Source organism: Dendronephthya gigantea, unplaced genomic scaffold, assembly GCF_004324835.1.
Source record: "Dendronephthya gigantea isolate DGI-Jeju-01 unplaced genomic scaffold, DenGig_1.0 000015F, whole genome shotgun sequence".
In the NCBI taxonomy this organism is placed as follows: Eukaryota; Metazoa; Cnidaria; class Anthozoa; order Malacalcyonacea; family Nephtheidae; genus Dendronephthya; species Dendronephthya gigantea.
In genome coordinates, this window is record NW_021163025.1 from 2,539,804 (window position 1) to 2,563,295 (window position 23,492).

Here is a 23,492-nt window from a genome sequence, read left to right on the forward strand (position 1 = left end):
TGTGAATGTTTTTTGCAATCGTAAATGTGTTTATCTCACTCCCTATTCGCTCCACGCAAGGATCCCGCACACTGTGTACATCTCGCGTGTAACGCCACACACCGCGTGACGTGCGCGAAGGAGGAATCCTGTTTGCTTGCAAATGGAAAGATGGCGGAGTTGTTCATTTGAGAATGTCAGGATTTCTTCCGATATTATCAAAAATGAACGAAAGCTGCGTGTTTGAAAGGAGCTGTAATGAATAGTATGTTTTCAAGGACAATGTTTGTCGCGTAATTGGTGTTATATCGTATTACAGATGATGGATAAAAGTACTAAAATATTGTACACTTGTTTAAGCATTGGCACCTAGGATTGTTTGGAATACATACACTGCAGTATGTATTCAGAGTGGGTGTCTCTAAGCGAGGATATTAGAAACGATGATAGTGGAAGAAGTGCTTTATCAGTGTATTCAAGCTCTGTTGGACGAGATGTTGCTAAGGTAGTTGTTAAGAACTTAATTGATAATCCTTTAGAGAACAGCAAGAAACGATTTAAATCTGGCGAGGATATTAAATGGACTATGCATGTGATCTGCTTTGGTTTGGGACTTCCTCTTTCCGAAGGTGAAACATTAAAAGGTTGTGTCTCAATATACTTAGACTGGCTTAGTTCTTTATCGTCTCAACCAAAACAAGAAGTACCCAAAGTAATTCTGAACGACCCAAACACGTATTGTCAAAAAATTTTACAACATTTCAAGAACTTGTTTATACCAAAAACTGAAGGGACACTTGCACTACAAGCTTCCTTATGTATGAAAGTACTGCAAGGTGTTCAACGGATCTCTCACGAATGTTGCAAAATGAACGAAACTACATTGAAAGTCATGTTACAGTTCCTGTTATCGATTTCTGATTCGTTGCTATCACCACCTTTTGTTCCTGGTGGTTTGACCGAACAGCTTTGTAGATTGTTAATTGAGGTACTGTTTGATGTCTGGCTACAAGCTTGCGTTTGGGCGTTTCCGGATCCACCCCTCTGGAATACGCTTCAAGAGATGTGCTGCACGTGGAGACATCACACTGATTTTGTGGCATTGTGGAATAAAACAATATTCTCAATCACGAGGAGAGTGTTGTTGGTTGAATACGGTAGCGGTTTCCCGCTGTACCCATTAGATGACAAGAAACACGAGATTAGAATTCCCACAAGTTTAGAAAACAAATGTTTAATTCAGAGTTGGTTTAGATTTCTCCATATCATGGGTAATCCAGTCGATCTCTCAGATAAAGAAATTATAAGTGATACAAAGAAGTTCAAGGAAGATGCACTGGTCAGTATAAACACTCATCAACCCTCCGAACACTCCTGCCTAAACTCTCTGCCGAAGAACTTTTACGCGGCTATGAAAGGAATTGCAACACTGGCTGATACTTTGCTCGGGAAGAAGTGCCTGTGTGAAAAACCAGTCATGTTTAATCATATTTCTCCGGATAATTCAACAATTCCAGGCTCAAAAAGTGAAAGCAAACCCTATCGTGTACAAACTGCTGTCTCAACTGATCATCTTGCTAACATCACACGAGACATAGATTGGAAGCTTCCTGGGAGATTGGAGAATCAATCAAATTATCTTTTTGGCCAAACTGTTGGAATAAAAACACACACTTCAATGCCACTGGAAAACAGTGTCCTGCATTTGCTTGGTACATGGTTGTTTCAAGCGACCTTGGCACATGTGGATGTCAGAAGCATGGAAATGAAGCTTTGCAGGACTTGGGAGAAATGTTTAGTTGAGAATAATGAAAGGTAAGTAAGGAGGAAAGGCAATCATGAGGGGTTAAGAATTGCATGAACAGGGACAAGTTTCTCATTCAAATTGTCGTGTTGAATTTTTTAGCTTCATCTTAATTTATGATTTGTATTTTTCAGTTTTGAAGATGATGGCAACCAGAGTACAGGAAACAAAGGATACAGGGAGTTTGAGCAAGGACGAGCTGAAGCATTTGGTGCCCTTTGTCGAATCTTCTGCAGTCAAAGATCTGGTGTTATTTTACCAGTTTACCTCTCAAGATTTTATTTCTCTCTAGCAGCCGGCTTAAACTATGACAAGGTTAGAGATAGATCATTAACAGTGTTTTTTTGAGTTAACAAGGTGTTCAAACCACGCTGCATCTTTTTTCCTGTAGTCTTGTTCAGGTCATGTGTTATCAAGCATCTTATTAAATTCAACAAATCTCCTGAGGGTGAATTTACCAGGAGTGGATGTAGTGATACCACATTTGATTGCAGCCTTGGAGAAAGTACTTGGACATAATGATATGTCGATGGAGTAAGTTGCTCTTGTTCATATGGTTGTCATGTCAGTGAAAGTCTAATCTTTTACCACCAGATCCACTGTGCTTTCTCTTTAATGTATGTCCATTTTATTTCACTCTTTGAAGGTGTGATGTTCCTATGGTTCAACTTCAGAGAGCTGGAATACATTTGTTATTGTCAATGTTATGTCTGCCTTATCATTTTGGAGAGCTGGCTATTGCAGGTAATTTGCAATTACAAACCATATGAGAGGCATAAAGGTGTGGGGTGATTCTCTGGTCACACACATGTGACATTGCCGTTTCTTCAGGCTTCATATTTTACATGTAACAAAATAGAATAACATTGTCAGGTGTGTGACCAGAGAATCACCCTGTGAATGAATTTTGAAAAAGAAACATTTACAATATTTTTAGATGTTTCTATGAGCCAGAAAGGGAGCAAGAAATCGGGAAATGAAAACGTCACATTTCTGTCACTGAAATCTAAACTGATTAAACTGTTAGTTCGTGCTTTGGAGAATGAAGTTGACTCACACAATACTCAGCTCTTGCTTGGAGGTACATTCCTGACGATGCATTTTTGTGGGATTTAAATGTGAAGAAGATCACTAACTCCTGTATTTTTAGGTGTGATGTTATTTGTCCAAGACAGTGCTCTGGTCGAGGAGGGGAAAGAAAGACTTGCACAATCACCAGGACCAAATACACTGCATAAGGCATTCTCACTGGAAACTCAGGATAGCAATTGCTCTGAAGTAGGAGGAAAGTTGGTGGAAGATGTGAGTCAGAACGAGGTTGAAGATACAACAAACAATACCAGTGCTGATTATCACTCTCATTTGCGTAAGTGTTGAGACAATAATTCAAGTAATAATCCAACATTTCAAAGCTAATATCCTTGAAAACAGTGCAAATGTTTTTGAGAATTTAAATAGATAGAGGGTAAAAATATGGACTTCCTGAGTTTCCATTGGTATAAAGCATAAGGTTTTACTAATCTTGGATGGTATTGCATTAAGGTGGTTCTTCAGCGAGTTCCTTGTTCACTCACCTCACTCACCTTGTGAACCAGAAGTTGATCTTTGGTAGTAAGTGGAAGACTGATTTTCATGTCACTCTTTCTGCTTTTGAACTGATGACAGCAATGGCGGAGATGAACATCAAGAATATTAGTAAGTAATTCCAGAGTTTTTCTACATGGAGAACAGATTCTATTCATCTCCAACTACAGAAATGATTAGCTTCTTATTCAAAGCCTGAGACCCCATAAATGTGTTTAGACAAGCAAGAATGTCAGCGAACCATCAAGTGGCTTTGTGACTATGTTGAATACCAGGCCAAACAACCAGCTCCGTTTCATTCACGCGATCTTCATTCCATGATGGTCGCTGCTTTCAACTGTTTGCTCACCTGGATTGCTTCACATCCTTGGCTACTGGACGATCAGGTGCTCATACGTGTATGACATCATCAATGATTATGTCACCATAATGATGTCATTCTTCAACATGACGTCATTATGTTGTGGTTACTCACAACTATCTTTTCATCCATTTTAGAAAAGTCTTCAGGCAATTCTTGAGGTTGTCGAGTTAGGAATCTCAGGAACCAAGTCCAAGGTATGTCCACTCATCTTCCAGTTTCATCTTCATCATGTAGTCTTTAAAAAGTGTAAATATCTTTGGTGTTAGGCAAGCGAGAGTCAAGAAGCGACAGCAGAGGTGATGAAAAGTCAACCTAAAGGAGATAAATCATTAAAACCTGCCTCGTTTCGGGTACGAGAGGCCGCTGAAGGAGTTCTTAGCAGCATCATGGAGTACGTTGGTTCATTTCCTTCTCCTTGTGGTCCAGCGTCGTCTTCATCTCTTCTTGATGAAGAAATATTGATGGAATTCCTAAGTGAGGAGGAACAGGTACCCCGTATCAGCTTAATGAGAGATAATTCATTTAAAACGATCTCGACTGCTGGAAATTTATCCAATGCAATCCTCACTGTATTTACTGATGTATTTTCTAGACGAAACGATTCCAATATTTTGTGATTGATGATAGCATTATTGTTGCCATACTTCAGGAATCTGTCCAAACTCATGATGGTAATGCATGTCTGTCTTGAATTTCCCTTCAGTCGTTTCTGGTTCACGTGAGAACTTGCATTATACTCATCGTTCATCCACGATGATTATAGAGTGTTTTGTTTTTGCTAGAATAAACGTTATTCGGAATATAATAAAGAGTGCATGCATATTCAATGTCTTCAATTTTTAAAAGAATATATATTCTTGCATCACTGCTGAAGATAAATCAGAATTGATTCGAAATATGTAGTTTTAGATAGAAGTTTGATGGGTTATACCTACATTTCAAACTATATTTCGACGTTTCTTATTCCATTTTAATTCCTCATCTCTGCAGGTCTGTCCCCGACTGCAACAATCCTGTTACGAGGTCCTACGGGAAGAACATCATGGACAGTGGAATTGCGACAGATCCCTGAATCAAAAAAGGTTCGTACGATGCCACAATCTTCCTTGCTTGTACAACCAGTAGTTGATTGATTCCAACCATTTTGTTTTCTTCAGGAAACGTTGGGCGTGTGTCAAAGTGATGGACCAAAGCGACCAGATCCTAATCTTGATATGCCATTACAACAACAGTGCATTCGTAAACATTTTCCAGCCGATGTGGAAACAGTTGCTTTAACAAAAGCGTGAGTAATTTATCTCTTGTCAAGGTTCATCTCATCTTACCATACCTCAGGAGAAAAGAGACTCTACTGTAAATGGTGAAGTTAATGGTCTTTTTTAAAGATTTTCTTTACCTTTTTGGCAGGATCTTGAGTATTCCTCCTGTTGAAAACATCCCATGCGAGAGACTAACGCAAGAGAAAGATTTCATCCAAAATTTGATCAACGAACAGGTTGAATGAACTTCGTTTTTTTCCCAACTTGTTATAGGGGTGTGATCTGGACTGATATTTCTTTATCTTTGACAGAGAGACGAGGAGGGTAAGGCTCAGGAAATTATTGAAAAAGAAATGGGGGAATCCATTTTTCCTTGTCCAATGACAGAAATTAAACCACCCAGGTAGGAATCTTGCTTCACCGGATGACAAATCTCCGATATTCGATCGATCTAATGCCGCATAGCGGAAGCTCACTTTCTTGTGCAACGACTCGCAATATTCCCTGATCTTCAGGTCAGTGACTGAGTTCAGCGCCTGTCGTATGATTTTGGCGCGTCTGGGTCTCCTCAAACCAGACGAATTCGAAAAAGTCCGCTCGATGGATACCAGCGCCCAGACCTCCCAATTATCGCCGCTCAATTCATCGGATGACTCGTTCCATGAGTTGCTAAGAGAGTTGGATCATTTGCCAACGAGATGCTTTGATACAGCTTATGTGCTTTACGTGAAGCGAAGTCAGCACGAAGCAAGACAAATATTAACAAATGAGGTTTGTGAAAAATACATCTGCAGCCTAACAACTCTCAAATCCCCGATTCTGGTTGGCCAATTCTGTCACTAACACCTGACTGCCTTTGTTACAGACTTTTTCACATTCTGACAAATTTACTTTCTGACAATTCAACTGATATATTTGCAGATCATATTTGAATACTATTGTGAAAATAACTTGTTTTCCTACATTCATTCTTCTTCATTCAAATGTATATCGTTCAAATTCTATTTTTAGATCAAACATTGCGAATATAAAGATATGTTCTACGAGTTTTTACAATCCTTGGGTTGGCCTGTCGAGGTACAGGAACACCCTGGTTGGACTGGTAACCCAAACTCTAGCTGGAAGCTGAGTCATTTAAAGAACCAGGTTTTCCACGAAGGAACCAACCCGAGTAGCAATCTCTCAACCAGGTCATCTTCTGAATGCGATGGAAATGAATCGTTGACCGCTGTACACGAGGAACAATGCTCTGACAGTCAACATGGATCACGTGATTCCGAAGGTATGGTTGGTTTTATCATGTGTATTCAGTATTGCAAAAGGAAATGAAATGCTTCGATATTATGCCTTAAAGATGAAGCAAAGTTTTGTTTATTTCTCTAGATTCAAGAGATGGTATAATAGGCGAATGTCATCGTATCATGTATCATGCAGACACTTGCACAGAAATTGCGTTCATTGTTCCGTCGTTGTTTCCGCGCGTGGCCAAGAAACGAAAGAAATCTCGCACGACTACTCCGAGGACAAAAAGAAAACAATTCGCCATGAAACGACCACAGAGCATAACCAATCTTCCTAGTGCAAGTAGCAGTTCCTCCAGTCTCCTGTCTGATACCCTGCCAGAGACACGCGGTCTTAGTCTCAGTCGTAACACCGCTGACACGGGCCTAGATCTACGTCATCTCTCAAAACTGCACACACATTCAACATTTTCAGAGATCAATATTCTTGTTATCTGGTTGGAACGATTCCTCGATCACGAATTGTTTCCTTGTACGGAAATTTTAAACGAGTTAGGAATTAACAAGGAAACGACAATGGTGGCGAGTCCAAGTGGAAAACCGGTGGAGAAAGAAACAGCGATGATCTTTATTGCACCTCTGCATAATGGCTTGTTTCGTATACATACGAGATGTACTATCAGGTGAGTGGAAACATGCTATATAGCGGATTAAGGTCTATTAGTTAGTCTTGATATATTATCTCGTTCCAGGTCTCCAATGGCTGGCCCTTTGGTGGACGGTATGGTAGTGAGCCAGCGATCGTTGGGTGCAATGGTTAGACATACCGCTGTCAATATTGGGCGCAGGCGCCGTTTGGACATCGACAAGTAAGTGATTGCAGTGGAATTGGCCCAATAGTTATAAACTGTTCTTCTTAGAAGCTCAGTAGAACTCATTTACATCTGTGGTTTTTGTGTGACCAAGCTCTTTTGTTGAAACTGTTTTGGAGTAGAACTGAAATCAAAGCCTGATGTTATAGCAATTTTGATTGGCTACACAAAACGAGCCAATCAAACTTCGTGTAACATCAGGCTTTCCGCGTTTGACGTCATTATGAGAAAGGTCTATTTGTAGTACTAATAGTCAGTCAATTATCATTGCTAATTGTCCATGTAAAATGCCAGCGATTTGCTAATTATTTGTTCCTTCCTGTAGCTACTGCCCACCGCATGTCTACAGAAAGCTGAAAATCCAAGATATCATTCGCAAATGTCGACGCAAAATGACCTTCCCCGAATTTTACGCCTCCCTCTTCGCCGATTGAGGCAACGCACGTTGATTTGGTACAATGAAAATAGATTTTTACTTAAAAATATCACCTCTTACGAGGATAGTTTCCGGGAGTTCTGATGTTGAGGCTGTTAACAACTACTGGTTACGCCAGGACACAGATGACGTTACCGCAATTTCAATTACAGTAGATAGCTTTATATATTACACGCTGATATTCCCCAGTGATATTCAACAGTGATGCTATATAGTAATTTATTCGCAAACAATATATATTATGAATGAAAACTATGACCATGTTAAAATCAATAAAACACAGTTAGATGTTCCAATATATAGAGATCGTATGTATTCAATCACTTCCATTCCTTGCAGTGGTGAGATGAAGAGAACGTCCTGTCAGATATGTTGTTTAAAAATACCAGAATGTGAAAGTATATATTTAAAATGTTTTAACTTTAGATTGATTTTGAAAAAAATGTTTTTGTTGGAATTGTTTTAACGATATTTTTAACAGTCAAGCTTGAGAGAATTTTTGCGTGCTAGGCCAATCTTGCTCTGTCGACAGTCTCCTGTTGACTGATTTGATGATGTCTTACATTGATAGTCAGACGATTTGAAAACTTTTGTATTGTCACGATTCTAATCAGCCCGTAAATATCTGCGACAGTTCTTTGAGTCATTTACTATGTACGTATTACTGTTAAAGATACAAGATATTTGCAAGAAGGCGGGCGGGTAGGGGTTCCTCTCTGCACAACACTATATATTTAGCAATATTTGGAAACGTCGGGCTTCGCTCTCGCAGGGGGGGGGGCTACACCTCGAAGCTAGCGTTCCATTTCCTCTAAGTTCAATGAGCCGATGTTAGTGCGGGAAATTGCATGAAGTGTCATGTCGTCAGTGGAAACACAGCCGAGTCATTGTCACACAAAAAATATGCGAGAATGGAGGAAGACGATGAAGAAATGATATTGTCGAAATAATTTCCTTTTTATTCATTTATACAATACTGAAAGAGGCTTAGAACCTCTTGTCAGAATAGATGGAGACTTTAACACTATAATGACGGACTTACTCAACCCAGGAGAGTTCATAAAACAGCGATGGAAAGTTGTAAGTAAACGTTGTCACATCGGTGTATATTAATATTTGAGTTTGATTACGTTTTTCCTCAAGAAACATCCTAGTATAAACGTCTAGTTCTGTAGCATCAAAGTACATCTACTATATTTTTAATTGCTATGATTATGGGATATATATCTGTTTAACCCAAGGAACAGTCAGATTGCTTTAGTTAGGCGAGATTCAGCTGTTTTGGATTGAATATTAAAGTACGCTTGTCACTCCATCAAGCCCCTAGCAAACCGGTGATAAAATGTGTTCTCTGTTTAACTTACTTTAATCATTTATTAATTTAGATCTTTGCCTTATTTTTAAGGCTATTTTTACAGGGATTTATAAAAAGATCTCTATTTTTTCAGCGTTCTATAAATATATTCTACAAGGAGACTTTTCGTTTGATATACAATCTTATAAACTTCGATCACGTCTGTTCGTCATAATTGTTTCCGGTTGCTGACAATTCTTCGAAAAATCTAACGATTTGAGTTAAAAACTTTGTACTTTTACAGTTGTATATTACTGTGTTTCACTTTCATTTTGTTAATTTTACACACATTTCTTTTTTATTGCGAATACCAATGTTTTAAATGGCTCAAACTTTTTTCAAATATTTCAGATAAGAAAAATAGGAGGAGGTGGATTTGGTGAGATGATTTTTTTTGTTTAACTGAGTAAATATCTTCAATATCCAAAACCAATCAGTGTTAATATTTTGCAGGAGAGATATATGAAGGTATTGATCAGGAAACCGAAGATAATGTTGCAATCAAGTTGGAGTCCGCTTCACAACCAAAACAAGTTCTTAAAATGGAAGTTGCTGTGCTTAAAAAGCTTCAAGGTGTTTATTATGATGATACAAATTGTTAGCTTTATCTCTGCTTTGCTATTGTCTCTGTGTAATATATGTTTATATTCATAGGCATTTAGGCATGTATCTATCCAAACCTAGCCATATACTCAGCAATTATTCTGTTCTTAATTAAGGTTGTTCTACGATCTGCAAATTTTTTGGCTGTGGGAGGAATGACAACTACAATTACATAGTGATGTCACTACAAGGCAATAATCTTGCACAACTAAGACGGGAACAACCTCATGGCGTCTTTTCGTCGAGCACGTTGCTGCGTTTGGCTCATCAAATTTTGCAATCTATCGAGGCAATACATGCGGCTGGTTTCCTTCACAGAGACATAAAACCTGTGAGTCTATATCAACAAATAAAACCAATTAAATTCATTAATCCATTGATCCATTAATCATTGTCCACTAAATTGAGAGCTTAATGTGCTTGTTTCTCTTTGACTTTCAGTCAAATTTTGCAATGGGTGATGTTGACGTGAATAGTCGTGTCTGTTATATGCTGGACTTTGGACTATGCAGACAATATACAAAGTCAACAGGAGAAGTTAGACCTGTAAGTTTAGATTTTATTGCATTTGTCTTTCATGCATTGCCATGCATAAACAAGAGTGGTTTATGCAAGTAATAATGCAAGTAATAATCTTTTATTTGCCTAGGCAAGAAGCAGTGCTGGTTTCAGAGGAACTGTTCGCTATGCATCAATCAATGCACATAAGAATAAGGTTAGTTTTAAGAAGAGAAAGCTCCAAGCTCATTCTGCTTTGCTCTTTCTATAATCTCCTGGAAAGCATGATTTTATAATAATTTGATGAATTTGCTTTCTTTCAGGAAATGGGTCGCCATGATGATCTGTGGTCATTCTTCTACATGATGGTGGAGTTCTGTAATGGCCACCTTCCATGGAGGAAGATCAAAGAAAAGGTTTGAGACTGATAACATTCTCCTTGAGGATTGGACAAAAACATGAAATAGGGTTCCTAATTCTTTGAATATGTGATTTTAGGAAAAGGTTGGAAAGATGAAAGAGAATTATGATCACTCGCTGTTGCTGAAACGCATGCCGAAGGAATTCAACAACATTTTAAATCATATCAAAAGTCTTGGCTATTCAGACAAACCCAATTATCAGGTGAGCCATCATTCTCCATGCATATTCTTACAGTGCATACATGAGTCTCTCTGAATACATACATGTGTACAAATTCATCTCTCTGAACGTCTTCTTGTACTGTACTTTAGTTTATTTTTGAACTACTGGAGAAATCAATGGAGAGAGAAGGGGTTAAAAATGATGATTTGTTTGACTGGGAGAAGACTACAACTGATTTATCCACAGCAACTACCACAACCAGCACAACTCCTCCGCAATATCGCTCTTCACCTGAGAACAAAATTCAACATTCAGATGGTGGAACGGAGAGTTCAGGTGATGATAAGAACGAGAAAAAGAAACAAGATCATGTTTTACAGCAGAATAAACTCAACAAAGATGAAGGTAATGTAACTAGTGTTTCTCATTTCATATCTTTGTTTCATATTTCAATATTAAACACGTCTTCTTCTCTTTAAAAGACCGTAACGTTGAAATAATCCCCAAAGGCAAAGACTTAATAATGGAATATAAAGAAGTGATTGAGTCACCGAAGAAGATCAGTGATGAAAATCTCGCCTCGCCTAAGAAAAATACCAACGATAATCCACTCTCCTCTCCTAAGGTTTGTATGACATTGATCATTGGTACTGTGTGTTTATACGTTAACTACCTGGGGCAGGTTGTATCAAGCCCAAGTCAAGTCGGTTTTGCTTTGAACTTAACCGCCGTTAAAGCTAAACGGACTTGATACAACCGGCCCCTGAAAAATATGATGAAAACATGGATATAGTGCTGTCGTGATAGTGGTTTCTGGTCTGATATCATCAATCTGACTCGTCTAGGATATCAAGGACCATGGCAACAGTTGCGCAACGACCAAGGAAGTGATGGAAGCGATTGTTGTGAGAAGTGCTGAGCATGGCCACCACACGCAGGCTGAATCCCAGGACTTCACGTCAACACGTCATCAGGAGGATGGCGTCGAGATCAGAGTCACGTCACAGGGCGAGGAGCATAGCACGAAAGATATCAACGATTGTGCAGAGTATCCCGTGAATACTTTACCCGCGTTAACAAATGATGACAATATAAATCAACTTGTGGTCGAAGAGTTAGTTGTTTACACTGAAGAGATGGCGTTGTTTCATCGACATGAAATCACTAGCCCGCGTTATTCGTTCAATGTTCCAACCCAAGATCAACCGCTAAAGGGTGAGATTCTGGCCTGTGATCATCGCGATTCTGACGAGATTTTTGCCAACAAAGAGAGATGGACGGGATTGAAAAGTCCCATGGAAGAGGAACCGTTTAATGGGGACGATCACGATGCGAGGGAACCAGCGAAGAGTGTTTTTTCACCAGGTTTGTTAGCATCGTACGACATCAACTCAATTCCAGCGCTTTGGGGTAGCTCGGACGAGCCACAGAATTATAATCCTACGGTATCCAGAGCTGGCGAGGGAATGTTTGCGATTCCTAAGCTCTCTGATTTGTACGAAGACGAGGGAGAGGGAATTTTGGGCGTGGTTATGACGGAAGATCGTGGAAATGAGGCGGAAGATGACGCGTACGGGTGGGGGTATCCACTTCCTAGCTATGATCCAGCATATGGCACCCCCCTGCGTATGGTGGACTACTATGATGTCGATGATAACGCTGACGTTGAAGACGGGGGGGAAGAGAAGAAAGGAGAGGAGGTTGAAGCTCAAAGTTCCCCAGGAAAAGCTGAAGGTATGGATGCTGGTGATTACGTTCTATACCATGATGATGGTGGTAATACAGCTGGTTTACAGGTGATTTACCATCATGTTGATGACGAAATGAAATGTGCTGATCAGGATGATAATGTTTTTGGAATTGTTGATGCAGCTGACTACAATAAGGATCAGCTGGGAAACAAGTTACGAAGATTGAGTTCTTATGATAATACCGTCACCCCTGATGATAAAGTATGTCCGCTTGAAAGCATTACTTTGAGAAGCCACCTTGAAAAAGTTCACGAAGCCAATTTAACGGAAATCGAGGAAATGAACGAGTTAGTTCCTTCATCTAACAAGCATCAAGCTGAAGGCTCTAATAATGCGCTTACTCCAGAGAATCTTTTAACAACAACTTCATCAGCAGAAACTTCGCCAGCGCTTCGTGAATGCACGGTCGGCGTTCGGGCGACGAGCAGGGACAGTCTTGCTGGGCTCGCTCCAGATTGGGAGGAATCTCGTTCCTCGTCTGATGATGTCGCTGCTGCTGAGCAGTTGGAGAAGTTGGCCATATCGAACATTTCGGCAGCATTTGGACAAGTTCCGGTTATTATGGAAAGCGAGGGAGTCGGGAAGACAAATCCGAGTTTGATGTCAAAATTGAAGAAAGATTTGCCGATGATAGAGGGGCTGATATTACCAAGTCTGCAGTCTGCTCTGCTCCGTGCGACAGAGAGAAGTGACAAAGGTCTGGAGAGAGATAAGAAAACGATGGTTCGTGAAACAGACGAGGGTGGTGTGACGGACATCGAAGAAAATACTACCAACGAAGGTTCAGCTGGTGCGGACAAATCAAACCAAGGCTTGGTTGATTTGAGAGAACAAAATATGAACCATGAACAACAGGAATATTATGATGGTATCCAAGATCAAAATCATCAACACCACTTTGGACAAAGCAATGTTAGTGCTAGAATACGAGAGATTTCTCCTGAGCCCGAAAATGATACGAAATCCATTGATCTTAAAATCAGCCACGAGGAAACTGTGACTGGACTGTCGCAGCGACCAGACACTTGTGGAAGCACAGAGAGGAGAGTGACGTCAGAACAGGAGGATAATGTAAACACGAGGTTAACAGACAGGGTTATGCACAGAGCTGAAGATCAGCTGGAAACTGGAGGGATGAATGTCGTAATACTGGGAAACGATATACTGGGAAATAACGAGGAGGTAGTAAATAGTAAAGAATTATATTTATTGGAAGATGAGGGGAGAAATAATGGAGATATTGAAAGAACTCAAGAAGAAACGCGGCTGGACCACGATATGAACGAAATAGAAAATATTGACGATAAGATACAGGAGAATTACCAACCTCATAATTGCGAAGTTTTGGATAGGAATATAGAGATGGAAACACTCGATAAGGACGTCCTAGGGTGTTCACGGAGTAATACGTGTAATGATGTACAAGATGGGACACTTGATGGTAAAAAAGGTTTGAGTAATGTTGTTCATGAAGGGACACTTGGTGATATGCCTGTTATATCTGTCGCAAAAGATAAAGAGCTGAATGAAAAGACGGATCCGGAAATGGTGGCTGGAATACAGCAAGTAAATGGTTTAGAGTTTATTAGTTCAGACAATGAAGGTGATAGCAAGAAGGAAAGTGAGAATAAAGCCGTTTCATCAGATCAAGATAAAGATACAGATGTACTCGTTGCAGAGGAACTTGAAAAGCATCGAGGGTTGAGTAACTCTAACAGCAGTGAATCCATTAACCAAATGAATTTGTACAGCGGTGGTTCAAAGAACAGCGATAGTACAAAATCATTCCCCGAGACCTCCCTGAATGATGAAATCAACTTCAAGAATGAAAAACCCAATGAAAGCTCCGAAGAGGCTAAAACACAGCGTGGTCATATTTTAGAGCGTAGAGCATCTTTCTCGGAAAGTGCCATGGGGGATCTACGGGATGAAACAGGATATGAAGAGGTGAAGGGGTTGGAAAAGGATAATTGCAGTGAATTGAACCAGCCTAGACCCCCACCTGAAGGCAGCTCAAAAAGATGCGTCCATGCAAGGTGAGTTCAGTAGGTCAGGGGAATAGGTCTTGAAATTACAGTACTTGTGTGATCGTCGGGATCTAGTAGAGTAGAGTACTTTGCCTTTTTAACTTATTTCATCAATCATATCATCTTCTAGGTTACGACGTTTTAAGCCATATCGGGACTCAAAGGGTTTGTACTCACACTCACGATTAGCTTCAGATAGCGATACGCCGCTTACCATATGAGACAACGGCGCAGAACACTAGAGTTTATACGTAGAGCATAAGTTGAATAAGTTACAAAGCAAGGCAACTTTAACTAAGATCGCCAGGCATAAACACAAAATCCTTTTTAAATTATTTTAAATATATATATTTTTAAAGACTATAGTCTTATATGATGCGAGTAATATGCGATGCAAACATGAAATACAAGTGAATATTTGGTACAAGTTCGGTATCAGGTGTTTCATGATCAAATTACATCTGATCATGCGTTTCTGTGTCCTACAACAAAGATCTTATGTAAAGTTGCCTTTCTTTCATATAAGCCCTATATTATATATGATTTTATCGCAAGTGTTTTACCAATATGCTGGTCGTATGGTAAAATATATATTAAAACTATTAATTCTGTATAAATATTACAAGCACGCATTCGTTAGACTAAATTCAGGCATCATGTTTAAATTAAGAAAAAAATGTTTTTAAAGTTCTTGTTTTATTTAAATACGCTAGCAAAAGGAATCGAATACAGTTGTTCGTGAACATAAAAACTCGTTTTAAAATGATTTTGAAATGACGTTTACAAACTTCGGAAAGTTATAAATTTAAATGCTTGGAAACCTAATATATTTTGGTAGTCAGGTGGCCATGTTGGATGTCGGGCCGCATGCGCACTTCATCAAAACAAGCAACAAAACCCAACAATATTTAACCCAATAACGCAGCAAGGTCAAATACCATGATACACTACCATTTAATTTGTGTTTTGTGTACGGTCGCTTACGAACTGACGCATTTCAGTTTAGTCCTTACTCGATTCCTTATATTAATGATGTGAATATAATAAATAAATTAATATTCGCTTTATTGTAGTGTGGAGTTTGAAGGCGTGCAAATGTTGAATTTAGTTTATATTATGACCTTATCAGAGCAGGCTCTGTAAAGTAGAACATTGAGTTATTATAGAATTAAATTGAGTTTAGAAGATGTGTATAGTGTTTGCCTTATTTTTGTAAAATAGACAAAATGTGTAATAAAAAATGAAACATGAAACAGTTTTGTGTTTTCGTCATCAGAACAGAGAGGTGTGGATTATTGAGGATAAATATGGATATAAATAACAGCCATATAGTTTGAATAAGATGTTTTTATTTATTTACACAAATCACTACATTGAACATGATAATTGTAAGTTTGAATGAATTCACATGCAAACTGTTATTCTGCTCTATTATTTACAACGCTGCTAATTCCAGTCTCAGTTGTCGTAACAGGTCTTTGCTGTCCCAATGTTCCGGAAATGCTTCTAGTGATTTGTTGACAGCAGAAAAACTGCTCTGAAGATCGCCCACCTTTAAGTAAATAGGTACATAAGATTTTCAATGACCATGCAACTACAGTACTTACATATCCTTAACCTATAATATTTTCACCAGATTTCTATATCAGGTTTGCCCGAATGATAGCAAACCTCATTTTAGTGGTCGATGACGATGGAAGAACAATCACTTGGGGAGTGTTTAGAGCAGTCATACCTCACAATGAACGAGTAATTTCGTTTGTTATTCTCCACTTACCTGTTGTGACAATAATGCATAGTTGAAGTTCGGTTCGTACATCAAAGATGCTAAATTCTGCGCTGTTTGGAGGAAGACTTTCGCCTGGTCAATATTGCCCTTTCTAAACTCAAGGACTCCGAGGTTGTTGTAAGATTCCGCGTGATTATTGTCGGACGCCAAGGCCAGACGAAAACATTGATACGACATCCCCAAGTCACCGATACGCTACGAGAGAAAGCAGGTAAAATTTTTATCTTACTCATGAACCCAGAGCTCCATAGTTAACTCATCAATATGGTGAGATCCTATAGTATTCTTACCAGTGCCACTTGGCCAATGTTATACCAAACATCTGCCATATTTTCGTCTGATGCTAGACTCAATGCCCGTTCAAAGCAGTTCAAAGCCATATCGTATTGTTGAGCGTAAAAACAGCATAATCCAAGATTATTAAAAAGTTCTGTGTTGTAGACTCCCATTTGAAGAAGACGTCTATGTATAAAAAGAGAACTTTATTTGAACTTTGACAGAGTAATCGTCCCTTTCACTCCGTCAAGAACATGTTCAGAACAGACAGGTCGCTTTTCAGTGCATGCATGTGTATAAAGTTTACCTGAAATATCTCAAAGCAATTTCTGGTTGGTCGGTGTAGAAATGTTGTGTTGCTATGCAAGCGATGGCCTCAACATGAGTGTTGTCGTAATGTAAAACACTCGTGTATACCTGCACGGCGTCTGACATGTTGTTCAATGCCTTAAGAGTAAAATAAGGAAGTTTGAGACGCATTTTAGTGCTTTATTTGTCTTCTTTGTTTATAGATCTTTGAAAATACCTCGTGAATTCTCGCTATGCCCGTCAGCAGCGCAGTTTCTCCTACGAACTTCTCAATGCCCTAAAAAGCAATGAATTGTTGAACTCACAAACACGGCGAACGTTTTGTGAGCTTTTCAAGAAACACAATTTCAGTATTGTGGCTACCTTTTTCAAGACATCGATAGCAGTTAGTGGTTGATCCAGGCGAACGTAAACCTTAGCCAGGTAAAGATATGTGTCCACCATCTCCTGGTCTCGTAAAGAAGATTTCAATTGTTTCTCCGAATCTCGAAACATTCCTAATCTAAGAATTTAGAAAGCAGAAAGGCTGCAGACCAGAAACATGTCATATAAACGAGTGGTAAAAACGAAACACCCCTTGTTAAAACTTGGAACCAAAACCTTACAAAAGGCATTATACCTGTAGTAACATTTCGCAAGCTGCACTTTCCACCACCAATCCTTGAAATTGCAGGCTTCCGTTGCCCGCGCAGCCAACTCTAAAGCCTTAGGTGGTAAAAAGGTGAACAAATTCACATGTATTTCCAAAGGAAACTGCTTGTGAACTGAAGAACGTTAAAATAAGAATATCTTACGTTACGAACGTCATTTTCCTGGTGGAATATGTATTCAAATAGCGACTAAAACGTGAAGGGAAGTTGTCGTGAATAAAGATGGAGACGAACAACGGTGTTACATGAAAAAGACATATAACAGCAAAGATTTATAGAATGAACCATCGAGAGGTGATAAGTTGATAGACGATTGGTCGTCTTGGCAAGATCTGCGTGAATTACCTTGGCAAGATTCTGTCGTTGCGCATATTTCGCTAAGTTTAGTTTTGGTACATTTATGAACGGACCATCCGGCTGAGATAACATCGACGCCTGAAACACAAGCATTCGTTCTGGTTTAAAAAGGTAAAAATGATATGAACCACACTTTGATCAATTTTCAAGTCAAAATCGGAATAAACTTACCGTTCCCAGGCGGACAAATCGACCAGAAGCACTTGTCACAGGTCTGGGGTGATGAGAATAGATTTTGAGAAGAAATATAAAAAAATAATCCTCATGAAATATGGGTTATTTATTGGTTAGCAAGTTCTTTCGTTTTTCCAACTAATTTAGATGTACATGGAATTGTCTATACGGGTAGTAAGGTACCTGGATGTCAAGAAAATACAGCTCTCACTACAAGACTGTACAGAATGTTTAGAATTGAAGAGAAAGTATCCTTACCTAGCCGTACCGGCCGTCCTTGATGAGCGAAGGGCCTGTTCCATCGTACCAGGACGGGCGCTTTGTGTGCCTGGTCGAACAAATCCACTGAGGGGACGACCTGACTGGGACATGGGTCTAACAAAATATCATCATGGTTACCAAATGTTTTCAACTTGCGATTAATATCTGCTACTGAACTATATATACCTGACACCTGGAGTGGGAGCCCCAATTCCTGTTCCTGGTTTCTTTAGAGAAGTCCCAGGTCCTAGAGAATAATGATTATTCCTATTACAAAGATGAATGAACAGGTCTGAGGCAGCTAGGTCTCTGTGGTTTACAGAAGACAATCAATTCACAGACTTTACATGAAATATAGTCAAATTTAGTCAAGAACTAAAGATAACGAACTTGGCAATTGAGCCATTGAGTTATCATCCATCAACACCTCAGCAATGCCTTCTTCATCAACCTCTATTTCATCAACATAAACTTGTTCAGTCAATGCACGAGTCTTCAAACACCATGCTGCCTAAATGAAGAAACCTTGATTTGCTTTTTTGATTTAGACGTAGTTAACTACAATCAGCTGGCTAGGTTTTCTCTTGGTGTATTTATATAGATCCAGCTCAACAAATCTACAAAGCCTATGACGTCTTATTTACAACATTCTCAAGGGTTAGGTGTGAGTATGCTCAGTACAGACTACAGTGCCTGTCCATCCAGGTTATATGGAATTCACTCGGGTATTATGCATCATAATAAGTATAAAGGAAGCTGTTTATCATCCATCTTTATCGCGCCAGGAAAACCTTAGCAGAAAGAAGCCTATGGCAACGATTTATGTTTACACTTGACAACTTCATTTCCTCCTGTAAACGATTTCAACTCTTACTTGATCGTAAGGATTTTTCTTCAACAACTGTGTACATATTTCAGAGCACTCTTCAAACTTTCTCCTCCGAAAGAAACTCAGAGCTAAAAACAACGGATCCATCGCCATTTTGACGATTATTTTTCTTATAAACAAAAGAACAAAAATATTTACAATTTTTCCTCCATGTTTTGCTGGAAACTTGATGTAATAAAAATAAAACGTGCCAAAATCTTGCTTGCTTGGAAAGTGATTATGGCCGCCAGTGAAACGGCTGGTGAGAAAACTTATTACGAACTTCTAGGAGTGGAAAGACACTCCACGGAAAAAGAGGTATAAAAATGTTTTTAAAGAAACATAATATCGTATTACAACGTTGTATTTTTTGCTTTTATGTGGCGGTTATCTGTTTGTGATCCAATATATTTCGTACGACATCGTCGACATATGTGTATTTAATAATAAAATAGTTTCGTATTTAGATCACAAAAGCCTACAGAAAGAAAGCGTTAAAGTGTCACCCAGATAAAAACCCAGATAACCCAAACGCAGGTAGTTAAGGTGACATATTGTAATATATAATGCTGCTTATTTGTCTGAGTCCCTGGTTTCCATTTGGTAATGATTATCATCATTTTCACATTATCATCATTTTCGTCTTTTTCTATATATAAATTGGTCATTGTTGACCACACACACAAAGAAATATTTTACCACTTTCAACTATGCTGAAATAATTAAAATTGGATACTAATTTCCTCACAATAATTTCCTAAAATTGGATTGTCACTCTGGATAATTTTACCCTACAACACCCAGTAAATTCATCCTAAGAAATTACAACAACTACAGTTATACATACGGCAATAATGGTAACCTGATCTTTCTTGATTTTTAAAAGCGGAGTTGTTTCACAAATTAAGCAAGGCTTTTGAAGTAATTGGAAATCCTAAAGCGAAGGTAATATTCGTCAAATGAAATATGCAAGCCAGTTAAATATATTGGTTTAAAGTTATCACTGCATTGAAACAACAGGCAGCATATGATGCAACATTAAGAGCAAAAGAAAGAGCTCGATTGAGAGTCCAGGCTTATGACAGCAAGAGAAAGCGTTTCAAAGAAGGTTTTTGTATAAATCATTTTTCTTTTTCATATGTTATGAGTTAGGAAAGAAGTTGATTAAAGATGATTTGCTACATCATAACGTTTCTTATAATTTCCAGATCTAGAACAGAGAGAAAAGTCGAGTCAGGATGATTATATAAAAGAGGAGGTTCTTGTGAAGAATTTAGAGCAAGAAGTATGATGAAACAGTTGTTCAACTTTACTCTCACAGGCCCTTGAAAGAATGCTAGTTCATAGATTGCCTACAACTTTCCCAAGAGAATTCCTACGCATGTTTCTCAATTTTTAATACTAGATATGCTTCACCTCTATACCACTATAGATTGAACGGCTACGAGAGGAAGGACTTAAAATGTTACAAAAAGAACAAGAATTAATGAAACAACAAATTGAAGAGGAAAGGGAGAAAACTAAATCATCTTTGAATACTGGCGAAGATTTGACACCAAAACTTATAAAGGTGGCTAAACCTAGTATACCAATCATTAAAGTCCAAATTAGGATAACATCAAACTTGGTAGTTTTTTATCTTTTGTAGATCCGTTGGAAGTGTCAAAAGAATGACCCCACAAATGGGGGATACTCCCAAGAGCTTCTTCAATCAGTATTTATAAAGGTTGTTTAATTTAGTACATGGTACAATTGTCTCGTGAACAAGCAGAGATGAACCATATTTACTTGTTTCCTAGCATGGTAATATTAAGAATATTGTGGTGTCGTCAAAGAGAGGAAGTGCAATCATTGAGTTCAAAGATTTAAAATCAGCTGTGAGTGGAGCAGGATCTTCAAAACTACTAAATTAATATGGTATTGCACTACAGCGGTGAACATCACCCTTGTTCTCCACCTCTTTTTGGTTCCAGGAAATGGCTATCGAAAACGAAAAGGGCAATCCTGCAAACCCTCTTAAACTATCCTGGTTGGAGGGATCTTCTTCAGATGTTGACTCTGGTTTTAAACCTGAGAAACTTTCAGCAAAATACCATACACCAAACATGGTAATACAAGTTCTCATGAGACAACCAAATTCACCACTTTCTGCCCATATAAACCTGAAGAAATATGCTTCATGCTTATTTTAAGGCAACATCTTCTATCACAAGAGACCCTAGAGACTATGAAAGTTTAGTCATGAGAAAACTACGACAGGCTGAAGAAAGAAAAAGACTTTGTGAAGAACTTGAAGATGAAGATGTGGGCTGGGAATAGAGGATAAAGGTGATAGTATTAGCTTGGTTTCTGGTTAAGAGAGAAGCAGGAATAAGAAACGGGCTTGGCTGTAGTATGATGTACTTACTACAAGGATCATGAAGAGCCGAGATGAATTCGTTGAAACCACAAAACCTCTACAACAATCAGAGCTGGATACACTAGGTAATTCAACCATAATCTAGTTTGAAGGCACCAAATGACAAAGCTGGATTATAACAGACTTGAAAACTATCATTATTTCCCCAATTTAATCCAGTGCCATGTACATATTACACTGTTATTAAATATTGACTTGACAAATAAAAGGTAATCATGATATAATTATCATGTACTGTTATTATCAATATTGTCTTCATTTTCTTTGTAACAAGTCCATACACATGTCTGTCCAATGCCAGTCATACCAATCACTTTGTATCCACGGCTTTCAAGCCGGTTCAAAACTTTTCTAGGAGGATCTGATGATCTGTATTCTTTGCTGAGATTGAGGGAAAAAGAGATGTTGTAAGAAATTATAATTTATCATATCAGGATTGAAAAGGTGAATTAATTGAACACATACAAGTTGTTCCCAAACTCGTGAATAAGTTTTGCCCCTAAAAATTCCATGAGTTCTGGATCAGACCACTCATCTCCAACAATAGTGGGTCCACATTCCTTAAAATATGTCAAAAAGGTTTGATAAATCAGGGCAGGGGGTTTAATTAAGGTTATACTATAATGGTGATTTATTTTTGGCAACCTTATTTCATGCCCTTGTGGGAGTAGGTGGGGTCTAGTGTGGACCAGGATGCTTCGGTCATTTCGGTGGAACTTTTGCCGAAGATCTTCAGCGTTAAGTTACAAAATTGTAATGTGTTTTATGGTGATAATCTTCTACATACAACAACATAGAATCCGTTATAAAATGTGGAACGGGGGAGTGCGCATCATGCATACTTTACAAGTGAATATCAACATTTGAAATTGAACTTAAACAGGTTATATGACACGCATACCAGCCTTATCAATGTTGAGATTAAAATGTATGGCATCTTTGGTGGCCGGTTTATGGAACATCAAACTGTTAAGAAAAGAAAATAATAAAATAAAATATAAATAATAATACGAATTTCTGTCCTGAGAAGTCTTCACACCCGCATTTTTAAAGCTGCCCGCGCTGTTCGCTCCCTAATTTTCCCGCCCGCTCGAATTATGAAACTCCTGTGGGCTCCCCCCCCCGTCAAAATTGTCCAACTCCAGACTAACCATACCTGTAAGTTACTTTTCCTTTTAGTACGTGTATAGTACTTGAATAAGAGAACGTTTGACGGGTTATAATGACAATTAGTATAATTTCAGTATTGAAAAATGACCTTTGAGCATTCTGATTGGCTCCCTCGGCAGTAACTATGAGGCAATAACTAGTTACTGCTCAGAGCAGTCTGAGAAGTAACTATTGCTTTTCCCCAAAAAACATGGCTGAAAATACTCAAAATCGTTTCGGAAAAATTTCGGAAGCAGAAATTGAGAACATAAATCAGTTGTATTTATAAATAAAACTTTTTCAATACTGAAATTATACTAAAACAATTAGTCGCCTCAGGCTCGGTGATTGCAAGCCTATATTCACTTCGCCTTCGGCTCAGTGAATATAGGCTTGTAATCACCTCGCCTTCGGCGACTAATTGTTAAATATGTACGCCTTTCGTGCAAGTTCACGTCATTGTGAAGACGGATACTCGTCATGATGGCCCCCACACGTCACCCATGGAAACAAATCTCGTCATATAAAGAGCTTTCTTTTTAACACTTCAAAATGTACCAAATCTTCTCTTTAGAATCAATTAAGCACTAGCTTCACTCGACATAAAAAATGGAGTCAGATTTTGACTGAAGAAAGCAAGAAACAGCGTCATTTGAATTGGTAAGAAATGCAAATAATTCAATCATGTCTTTTTTCAGTTTTTCTTACCATTTTTGATAGACTGACCGGACAAAAATTGACATAAACCTGCTAGGAAAAGTTATTTATACTATATAATAATAAAAACCGGCTTGTGAAAATGTATGGGTTTCTACGTAGTCACCTTCTTTGGTTTTAGTTCAGTCGACGTATCCTTTAGTAGATTTAGCCGGCGGCCTAAACT

At 38.6% G+C, this 23,492-nt stretch overlaps 4 protein-coding genes across 4 annotated transcripts; 3 read left to right on the top strand and 1 right to left on the bottom strand.

Annotated features, from left to right (window-relative positions):
• Positions 1 to 149: 149 nt before the first annotated feature.
• Positions 150 to 7,952, top strand: LOC114519970 (ral GTPase-activating protein subunit beta-like). Its single transcript, XM_028540163.1, has 20 exons — positions 150 to 1,794; positions 1,918 to 2,098; positions 2,175 to 2,317; positions 2,430 to 2,527; positions 2,721 to 2,864; positions 2,934 to 3,149; positions 3,326 to 3,478; positions 3,587 to 3,753; positions 3,866 to 3,925; positions 3,998 to 4,219; positions 4,324 to 4,402; positions 4,722 to 4,813; positions 4,889 to 5,016; positions 5,139 to 5,226; positions 5,302 to 5,393; positions 5,506 to 5,761; positions 6,002 to 6,272; positions 6,374 to 6,914; positions 6,984 to 7,100; positions 7,429 to 7,952. Exons 1-20 carry the CDS (start codon positions 380 to 382, stop codon positions 7,535 to 7,537), a joined length of 4,572 nt encoding a protein of 1,523 aa, XP_028395964.1. The 5' UTR covers positions 150 to 379; the 3' UTR covers positions 7,538 to 7,952.
• Positions 7,953 to 8,442: 490 nt separating this feature from the next.
• On the top strand, positions 8,443 to 15,596 carry LOC114519972. The gene is made up of 12 exons (XM_028540164.1): positions 8,443 to 8,619; positions 9,245 to 9,272; positions 9,347 to 9,466; positions 9,613 to 9,827; positions 9,938 to 10,042; positions 10,146 to 10,211; positions 10,318 to 10,410; positions 10,493 to 10,618; positions 10,729 to 10,984; positions 11,062 to 11,204; positions 11,425 to 14,366; positions 14,488 to 15,596. The coding sequence occupies exons 1-12, from the start codon at positions 8,569 to 8,571 to the stop codon at positions 14,576 to 14,578; spliced, it is 4,236 nt and encodes a 1,411-aa protein (XP_028395965.1). The 5' UTR covers positions 8,443 to 8,568; the 3' UTR covers positions 14,579 to 15,596.
• A 156-nt stretch (positions 15,597 to 15,752) lies between these two features.
• Positions 15,753 to 19,214, bottom strand: LOC114519991 (tetratricopeptide repeat protein 8-like). Its single transcript, XM_028540185.1, has 14 exons — positions 19,048 to 19,214; positions 18,564 to 18,684; positions 18,360 to 18,420; positions 18,171 to 18,287; positions 17,910 to 17,952; positions 17,727 to 17,816; positions 17,526 to 17,570; positions 17,351 to 17,436; positions 17,095 to 17,233; positions 16,949 to 17,008; positions 16,730 to 16,869; positions 16,437 to 16,608; positions 16,135 to 16,341; positions 15,753 to 15,909 (listed from the first exon to the last, which is right to left on the bottom strand). The coding sequence occupies exons 1-14, from the start codon at positions 19,153 to 19,155 to the stop codon at positions 15,793 to 15,795; spliced, it is 1,506 nt and encodes a 501-aa protein (XP_028395986.1). The 5' UTR covers positions 19,156 to 19,214; the 3' UTR covers positions 15,753 to 15,792.
• Positions 19,215 to 19,280: 66 nt separating this feature from the next.
• Positions 19,281 to 21,667, top strand: LOC114520005 (dnaJ homolog subfamily C member 17-like). Its single transcript, XM_028540200.1, has 10 exons — positions 19,281 to 19,359; positions 19,509 to 19,578; positions 19,928 to 19,986; positions 20,062 to 20,149; positions 20,250 to 20,326; positions 20,474 to 20,611; positions 20,690 to 20,767; positions 20,841 to 20,918; positions 21,015 to 21,149; positions 21,235 to 21,667. Exons 1-10 carry the CDS (start codon positions 19,282 to 19,284, stop codon positions 21,358 to 21,360), a joined length of 927 nt encoding a protein of 308 aa, XP_028396001.1. The 5' UTR covers position 19,281; the 3' UTR covers positions 21,361 to 21,667.
• Positions 21,668 to 23,492: the final 1,825 nt, after the last annotated feature.